At 41.7% G+C, this 9,653-nt stretch overlaps 1 protein-coding gene across 1 annotated transcript; it reads right to left on the bottom strand.

The window, feature by feature from the left end:
* Positions 1-4,309: 4,309 nt before the first annotated feature.
* On the bottom strand, positions 4,310-8,014 carry NPVF (neuropeptide VF precursor). Its single transcript, XM_008053723.1, has 3 exons — positions 7,861-8,014; positions 5,749-6,152; positions 4,310-4,361 (listed from the first exon to the last, which is right to left on the bottom strand). The coding sequence occupies exons 1-3, from the start codon at positions 7,996-7,998 to the stop codon at positions 4,310-4,312; spliced, it is 594 nt and encodes a 197-aa protein (XP_008051914.1). The 5' UTR covers positions 7,999-8,014.
* Between the last annotated feature and the right edge of the window lie 1,639 nt (positions 8,015-9,653).

Raw genomic sequence — 9,653 nt, 5'->3', positions numbered from 1 at the left:
AAATTCAGTATTAGCAAAATATTTGAAAAATAATCTTCTATTGCAGTGATTTAAACTTTATAGGATCACAAACCCCTCTGAGAACTTACTCAAGAATTATTAACTCTTTCCAGAAAAATGCACATGTGTGTAATGATTTGGAAAAATCATCTTAGTAGCTGTGAGCATGTCTAGAGAGTCATCTTTGTTGCAAAGCATGTCAAAAGTGAAGTCTTTTTTTTTTTTTTTTGAGTCAGAGTCTCACTCTGTCACCCAGATTGGGGTGTAGTAGCACAATCACAACTACCACAGCCTCTACCTGCTGGGCTGAGGTGATCCTTCCACCCCAGCCTTCCAAGTAGCTGGGACTACAGGTGTATGCCACCATGCCTGGCTAATTTTTTGATTTATTGTAGAGATGAGATCTTACCAAGTTGCTCAGGCTGGTCTTGAAGCCCTGAGCTCCGGAAGTCCTCTCACCTTGGCCTCCCAAAGTGCTGGGATTACAGGTGTGAACCCGGCCAAAAGTGAAGTCCTAACCAAAATACCAAGATCTAATAGACATAAAATTCCACAGCCAGATCACCATTTGCAGATTTTCTGAAGGAAGTGGTTGGAAACTGGTTCACGAGTCCTCAGTTCCTCCCTTAGTTGGAGACTATAAAAGGATAGAATTTGGCTTTGTGAGAGATTTCTTTGGAGAGAGTTGTTACCTTGCTATGAGTACCTGTTCCTATGCCTGGGTGTAGGGGGTTACTGTGTCCCTCACCCCTCACCAAGGAGGGGCTTCCTTTTGATGGAGTAGCTGAGAGAAACATAGGCCCAAAAGACTAAAGAGGTGGGGGAGGGAGGATAGAGGAGCCGTGTTGGGATCACGCCCAGGTGTGGAGGGTGAACACTGTATGACCAGATACTGGTTGGGGCAGAGAATGATTTGCTGGAGCTGGAAGAGTAGTGGCATGCATGGAGTGAGTGCCGGTGTCCAAGGGCCAAGGGCCGAGGCCGCCGTGGGGAGTGGAATGTGTCATGGAACACAACAGAGTTGCAGAGAGAGGATTCAGCAGTGGGCGGCGGTGTCATCCTCGGGGTCCTGAGAGTGAGTTCTTTCAGCCTGGGGAGAATTGTCTTAATCCCTTGACACTCATCCCCAAATTCCCTTCTATCCCGGTGGAGTCCACAAAAGCAGCCAGGGAGAGAGGAAGGAGGTGAGGCTGGAAGACAGTGCAGAAGCCGACCACACGCCTGTCTCCGAACTCAGGCCTCAGCATGGGAAAAGTAGAAAATGAATGGGCGAACAGCTGAATGCAGATTGAAATATGGATTGCAATGGAATTGGGAGTGAGTGTTTTTGACATGGAGAGGCCAAAGGTCTGACACTACTGAAGACCAACTGTAAAGCTCATGGCACCTGGCCAAGTTTCCACCCAGGGCCAGGCAAAGATTCCTGCACACCCTTTCTCCCACTCTCACATTTTAAAGGGGGAATGAGACACAAAAATAAATTTACACCTTGACCACACTTCATGAATCACACAGCCCTATTTTATACCCACTGTAGGATGGAAGCAGACCTCCCAGACCTGTGTGAAGCTGGTCCTTGGGTTTCATGTAGAGAATGGAAGCTGCTTTGGCTAAGAAACCTGGGGAGGAATTTGATGTCAGAGGAGCCGCAAGCTGAGTCTGGGGGTAGCAGGACAGGCTACATAACATGCAGGGCTCCGTGCAAAATAAAAACGTGGAGTCTCTTGAAATTATTACAAATTTCAAGACAGTGACAGAAGAGCATTTAATCAAGTGTGGGGCCCTGAGACTGCAGGGTTGTAAACCCATGAAGCCACCTTGGAGTGAGCAACCAAGGTCAGAAAAAAGGAGATCTGTTACGGGCTCACACCTGTAATCCCAGTACTTTGGGAGACTGAGGCAGGAAGACTGCTTGAGCCCAGGAGTTCAAGATCAGACTGGGCAACATAGTGAGACCTCATCTCTATAGAAAAAAAATTAAAAAATTAGTCAGGTGTGGTGGTGCACACCTACAGTCTAGGCTACTCTGGAGGCTGAGGTGGGAGGATTTCCTGAGTCTTGTAGGTTGACACTACAGTGAGCTGTGATCGAGCCACTTCACTGCTACTATACTGCCTGGGTGACAGAGTGAGACCCTGACTCAAAAAAAAAAAAAGGAAGGAAATTCTGTTAGTGGTCCTGTTAATGAAAGACGCAGGAGATGAGGCCCTCTTCACGATCCCGCAAATCCTCAGCAAAATCACCAACTCTACGTAGACTTATGGGATAGCTTTCCTGTGGAAGCCAATAAAGGGGCTGGTGTGGGGCCACCACAGAGTAAGCCAGTGGATAAGGAGACAGTCAATACCTAGTTACTTGGCTAGCATTTTCCCACAAATTCAGGGATTTAGGGAAAGAACCCATGTTCTACAATAAGAAATTTCCTCGTGTCATATGCTATCAAGAAACCAAGTGGCTTTTTGTTTATTTATTAGTCTAGCAGGATGTCACATGATATTTTCTCTTGCGTCTGGGCCCAAGCCTGAGGTACTGAGACGCTATATACCCGACATTGTAAAGAAAACCATGGATGGCAGGAACCAGACACGCCTTATAGTTTGCTAAGAGCTGGCAGAGCCATGGCTGTCCCTCCTTAGTCGTGTCCCTCCCAGATGTGTAGATATGAGAGTTTGGCCTAGAGGGGGCCTGCTGCAGCTACCTCTCCCCCAGAAGCCAGTAAGAGGGGCTCCTAGAAAATCACGTGTAGAGATAGGCACACTGGCATGGTGTTACTTCTGACTGGCTGTTTGCTTAGGCAGTAGGCTTATGGTCTGCCCCTGCCTCTACTAAACAAGGGAAAAAGAGGTGAGGCTGGGGGGGTCGCAGAGGAATGGCAGCCTGCAGTCCTGCCCTTGTCATGCTGGGATGACTGCTTTTTCTAGGCATCAGGTGGGCTCTGGGAAGGTAGCTGGTGTGAGCCTTTCTTTCAGGCAGTCAGAAGCGGTGGGGAGAACAGGTAAGAGGAGGATTGATGGAAGAGATCAGGTGACATCCTCCAGTCAGTGTCCAAGACAGTGTGAAGACCCCTGGAAGACTTCCCAAAGAACTCTCTTCTAGAAGCAGCAACTTTATTCCTAGAGGGATGAGACAGCTTCTCTTGACCTGCCCATCCTTACCCCTCCCTTGCCCACCCAAACACCCTAGAGGATACAGATGGGTAGTTTGTTTCCAGGGTCTACCATCCCCCACCCCCCCACCGTCCTACCTCTGAGATGGGAAAGGGGAGGAAGAGAGAAAGAACAGACTTTACCCCCTTTCACTTCAGGTCCTTCCATCCACCAGCCCAGCCAGTGACGGGGGAGGGGACACTTTATTTTGGATATAAGGTTGGTGTCTTCAACTGGTCTTGATGGAATTTTTTAATATCAAGAAGTGACCAAGGAAGTTAAGGACCGTGTCCAGGGTATCATTAAGGGATCTCTACCCAGCAGGAGAGGGAGATTCAACAGGGCCCAACTGGGGCCAGGATAGAAGAAAAATAAAGCCATTTCCTGTGTGCACCCTACGGAGTTGAGAGTGTTCAATAAACCAGTTACATCTGATTAAGGACTTCATATTCTTAGGACGAAAGTTGAGGCGCTGTGCATTTGTGTCGTGGTGTACTGCTAGTTGTGGAATAGCCAGATATTTTTGCAAATCAAAAGCTTACAATGCTAAATGAGGAGAAAAGAGACACACCAGAGGCAAATTTCTGGAGGTAGATAGACACTAAAAGAGGTAACTAATAGTTGCCTTTTTCCTTTATCTTCTTAAAATTGGAGTGTTTTTATCTTACACAGACATACGTCAGGTTTTAAATTTCAATCTATCATAGATTCACTAATAGAAAAATGGATATACAAGAACACGTTTACAAGTGATTTATTATCCTTGTTCACTTGCTTGCCAACCATGTTATTCTGTTAAATTATTTAATTTTCATAATCATGTTTGTCATGCTACTCTTCCATTTAACTTAAAAAAAAAATAAGTGTAACTGTGCCCATGACGTTTATATAAGGTAGTGTTGTGGCATCTCTCTCTCTCTGTTTTTCTCCCCCCTTTACCAGAGATTTCTTAAGCATTTGCAATGAATGCTCTTTTTATTCACACAAAAATTACTTCACATTACAAATATTCTTTAAATTGTTTTTATAACTTTCAAGATATATCTGTACTGACAAGGAAAAATTGCCATGGGTGATACATAACCTCGTGGTCTTCACTACAGAACTGTTTGTGAATTGCACGCCACACTTTCCACCATCTTTAGGGACGGACTCCAGATTTCTTATTTTTCTTGTTTCAATTCTGCATCATCTATTGTCTTGAATACCAGTCTCCTAAAATGTAAGCAGCACAGAATGATCTCATCCATCAGAACAATAGCATGCAAAAGCATAGAAAAATACCAACCATAATCCTAATTGCCTAATTATACTTAAGTTGAATTGTGTTGCACTTGAACTGCGTGAGATATTGACGGGATGCTGAATTTGTGATGGGCACTCAAACTCAAACGTTTCCCATGGACTACTACTACCAGCATCTGATTAGTTGTCAAATTCTGCCTCTGTGTTGTACCCTAGGACACCTTGGCAGAAGCGTCAGCGTTCTCCCTTTCCTGATGAATGATGCTGCAAGTCCTCATCTGGACCCTGAATGTCTGTGCTCTCTGCTCAGGCTCTGTCCATCTGGCATTCTCTCCTCTTCTCTTCACATACTCTATCGTCCTGCCAAAGGGAACCTTGGCTGTTCTTGGCTCACCTTGCTGTAGTGCTTTTGCTCACACTCTTCTCTTTGCCTGAAAATGACCTCTCTCCTCCCACCAGACTCAATGTTCAAGAGAGCTGTCTTTCAAAGGCAGATTTCCACATACACAAACATCCTCCTCTTTCTGACACTCTCTAGGACCTTATTAGTGCTTTTTGTATTTCATTTATTGTAATAAATATTGAGGTCTTGCTCTTACTACTTGGCAGACACAGTTCTAGGCACTGAGGATATGGCAGTTGACAAAAATTATGGAATTTTTAGAACTGAAATTCTAGTAAAGGCAATAGAACCTAAATATATATCTCAGATGGAGATAAGTACCTTGGGGAAAAAATACCTCAGAAGTGTTCTGAGAAGGTCTCTGTGATAAGGTGACAGTCTGCCACCTTGCTTTCTTCAGATCTTAACCTGAATCATGTTCTAATTTGTATAAATTTTTTTAATCATATACTTTCTACTAGACAATAATAGGTAGGCAGCTTAATTTTTAATCTCTTATAGTACTTTGCACTCTGATGTGTGCATAGTGGATAATAAATATTTCTTAATTAATATAAAGAGTGATTATAACAGAAGTTGTTTATAAAATGAGATCTAGAAAAAAAATTTTTTGATTAAAAGTCAGAGAAGGGCTGGGCGCAGTGGTGGCTCAGCCTGTAATCCCAGCACTTTGGGAGGCTGAGGTGAGAGGATTGCCGGAGCCCGGGGGTTCGAGACCAGCCTGGGCAACTTGGTGAGACCTTGTCTCGACAATAAACCATAAAAACTAGCCGGGTGTGGTGGCGTGCATCTGTAGTTCCAATTACTTGGCAGCCTGGGGCAGAAGGATCGCCTAAGCCCAGTGGGTTGAGGCTTTCTTAGGAACTTATTTTGAAATGATATAGTCCTTTTTAAGGTTTCTGGACCAGCTCTGTGTCACTGCCCATGCACGGCAACTGGTTTTCAGGGATTTACCTTGCCTGCTTTCGATCTGGGTTCTGGGTTTCTGGGTGCTGGCAGCTCATGGAGTAAAGCAGCTTGTGGACCGAGGGTGAATGTGTGGATTGTTGACGCAAATCACTCAGTGTTTCAGAGACACTGTTGGCTGTTGCCGTTCTTCCAAACCTTTGGGGCAGATTGGGAACACGTCTCGAAATGCTCATCTCCATGCTTCCAAATCTCAGAGGCAGGTTGTCCATTGCCTCGTTGCTTCTTTCTGCTTCCAGCGTCCTCCCGAATCTCAATGGCAAATTGGCTGCTGGGTGTGGCATTTTGTTGGCTGGCGGTGGACTCATCTTAATGACAGTTTTTGGCCCCCAGTCTTTTAAATTTTCCAAATTGAGACTTCTTTCCTTTTCCCCTTTTGGGTGTCCTTTAGGCTATAATTAGAAATGACCATTACAATAATATGTCATTGTTATAAGCGATGGATTTAAACCCCAAATTCACTTAAATCTAGACTTTAATCAGGAGAATTGCTAAAGCTATAAACAAAGTTTGTGTTCTTATATGCAGAATTCTTTAATAAATAATTTGTGTTAAGCTTCTTAAAGCAATCTAGTTTCTCTGTCCCTAGACTATTATAAGACAACTATGAAATATTAATAAAGTATATATAGTAAATAGAGCAATGAGTATGAGCAGTGGGAATATAATAAAGTATTGCAATGAGGCAAAAGTTTATTTTACTGCAGTTATTCTCTTTCAATTTTTTGATTCATGTTGTTTATGAGATATTATATATGTATACACATATGCATATATTAGGGGTGTGTGTGTGTGTGTGTGTGTGTGTGTGTGTGTGTATTTATTTATTTTTAGTTAGAATCTCATTCTGTAGTCCAGGTTGGAGTACAGTGGTACTATCACGACTACTGCAGCCTTGACCTGCAAGGCTCAGGTGATCCTTCTGCCTCAGTCTTCCAAATAGCTCTGACTACTGGCACATGCTACCATGCCCAGCTAATTTTTTGATTTATTGTAGAGATGAGGTCTCTCTGTGTTGCCCAGTCTGGTCTTAAACCCTGAGCTCAAGCAATTCTCCCTTGTTGACCTCCCAAACTGTTAGGATTATAGGTGTGTGCCAGGGTGCTAGGCCCCCAGAAAACAATCATTTAAAAATCTTCATATGGATAAACTTTCATGGCAAAACTAAATCTATTTAAATATTCACTGTATTTTAAATAGTTCCTATACAGTTGGTATATTTGTGGTGCATAACCCATAAACCAATTGGTTTTTTACTAAACACGTAATTTATATTCTAATAAAAATACAATTGGTTTCTTGGGAAGTGCTTTTAAGGAAGAACTCTGAGTAAAAGGCAGTAAAAAAGAAATTCAGCCTGGTGCAGTGGCTCATGCCTATAATCCCAGCACTTTGGGAGACCAAGGCGGGAGGACTGCTTCAGTACAGAATTTTGAGACCAACCTAGGCAACAGAGTGAGATGTTGTTTCTACAAAAATAAAAAAAATTAGCTGGGTGTGGTGGTGCATGCCTATAGTCCCAGTTTCTGGGGAGGGTGAGGCAGAAGGATTGTCTGAACCCAGGTGGTCGAGGCTGTGGCAAGCTGTGATTCAAAAAAAAAAAGAAAAAAAAAAAGAAATTCTACAGAGCCTCCTACAATTGTACTCTCAAACCTAGCTAGTATCTGTTTCTATGTAACATGTTTTTATGTACCACCTTGGCACTTAAAGAGAGGGGAAACAAGAAACATGAAAAGGGAGTAGGAGCTTTCTCTAAAATCAAAATATAAAAATATATAATACTCGCTGGGTATGGTGGCTCACACCTGTAGTCCCAGCACTTTGGGAAGCTGAGGTGAGAGGATTACCTGAGCCCAGGAATTCGAGACCAGCCTGGGCAACATGGCAAGACCTTGTCTCTACAATAAATAAAAAAATTATCTGGGCGTTGTGCTAAATAATGCCAGTTAGTTCAATACACTGTCACAGGAAGACTGAAATTTGACCAAAAAAACAAAGCACAAACTAACTTGCTCCTTAGTCTTTAAAAAAATCATTAAACTTAGGACAAATATATAATTAATACTAGTCATATGAGTTAGATAGTTTTTAAAAACTTACCTCAGAATATTTGTCATAATTTCCTTTGCTGTGAAGATTGGACATCATTAATTCATCTGTACAAAGGATGTTTGATGTTAACAAGCTTGATATGGCTAAAGTCAATAAAATGAGTCGTTTTGATGAAATAATTTTCATTTTGTTCAAATCTAAAATTACGCTTATATGTGCAGTCCAGTGTCTACAAGAAGAAAAATTATGGTGTTTTATACCATCTAAAAACAAAGGAAAGTTTTTTTTTTTAATAGTGAAATCAATTCCACATATTTGAAGTACTAATATTAATTATAGTGTGTAACTAAAAAAAATGTGCATGTTAGGAATGTGGGTAATTCATTCTGGGAAGACAGCAATGTTTGTACTTGCAAATTCATTAACTTTGAAAATAATTTTCCTCATTATGAAAGAGCTTATAATTAGGTAAGTTTGGGATGATGGTAATTAAGATTCCAAACAAACAGCATGCTTCATTTCTCTGAGCTTAAACAAAAAGTATTTTGTTTATGGTGTTTGTGCCAATTCTTGAGAGAAGAAAAAAGTATTCAATATACGCTGGCTATGTTGTATTTTTCTTTTTTAAAATCTACACTAAAGAGTTAGGCATAGTGTTTTCAAAATGTCAAACAAAATTAGGAATGGGAAAAAATTACAATAAAAATGCCATGAATTCATTTTTTGTAAAATGCTATCTGGCTATTAAACAGCTTCGGGAGTAAATGTCAGCTATAACAAGAAGGATGTGCGTAGGAGTGAATATTCGACAGGTCTCTTTGACAAACTGCCGTCTCCGGAAAAGCAGGAGGCTGTCAAGACCCTTTGTACTTGCCCTGTGTCTTATTTGGCAAAACTGCACAAATCTCCAGAATTGTATTTCTATCAAGGTGCCACATCCTATCGCCTTCTTTCTCAAAGACCTTAAGAACATAGACACAAGCCTGGTAAATCACGCACATGCTAATTTTGTGTCTCCCAGGGCCCATATTATTTAGGGAATCTCACATTGCCACAGGCATACTAACATCATGGCATTATAAGAGAATTGACAGAAATAAATGCATATTTACTGAAATCCCAAAGCAAGTCTCTTTTGGAATAGCTGACTGGTATTCTTAAAATCTACCTTATCACCACCAGACTGGGTTTCAGAGATACCTGTGCTTGTTCACTGTACTTCAACACTCTCAGGAGAAAAAGACCTTCCAGGGATTTCCAGCAGGCCAGCTACTTCTAGACAAAGACACTTAGAAGTAATTCACAAGGAGTCATAACATTGCTTGTTGTGTCAAGAATTGTGCCACCTATCGCTTCTCTCACCAAACTACCAGGCATAATTTAAGGTATAAGATGGCAGAAGGGAAGACCTTTCTCTGTACTGATCTTCAGAATAAGCCAGAAAGTTGAAAACAACAGTAGGTGAGCTCTTGTGTTGCCTTAACATCAAACTTGCCTGGAAGCTCTCTTAAGGCATTTGACATCATTGGCTTCATTTGTTTTGGTCTGTGGTAGCCAAGAATTCCCGCAGTAGGAGGCCATTAATTCAATTCATAGTCTGTTGTTAATTTTGTAACGCTGTTATTAGATTATTTGGATTTAATTTCCCTGAGGATTTAATACATTTATCTTCCAAATTGTTCGTTGGCAAACTGCTGATGGAACTTTTTTTCTTTGTGGTCAGTAGATCCAAACTTTTGAGAAATGTGTGAAGCAAGAGGCAAGTTTTGTTGACCGCATTCATACCCCAGAAGAAGCAGAAGGCATCAGCCTGGGTCTCTTTTAAAACATATCTGTATCTA

This window comes from Carlito syrichta, unplaced genomic scaffold (genome assembly GCF_000164805.1).
Source record: "Carlito syrichta isolate Samal-C Ts95f unplaced genomic scaffold, Tarsius_syrichta-2.0.1 Scaffold288411, whole genome shotgun sequence".
NCBI lineage: Eukaryota > Metazoa > Chordata > Mammalia > Primates > Tarsiidae > Carlito > Carlito syrichta.
This window is presented reverse-complemented; position numbering and strand designations above follow the sequence as displayed.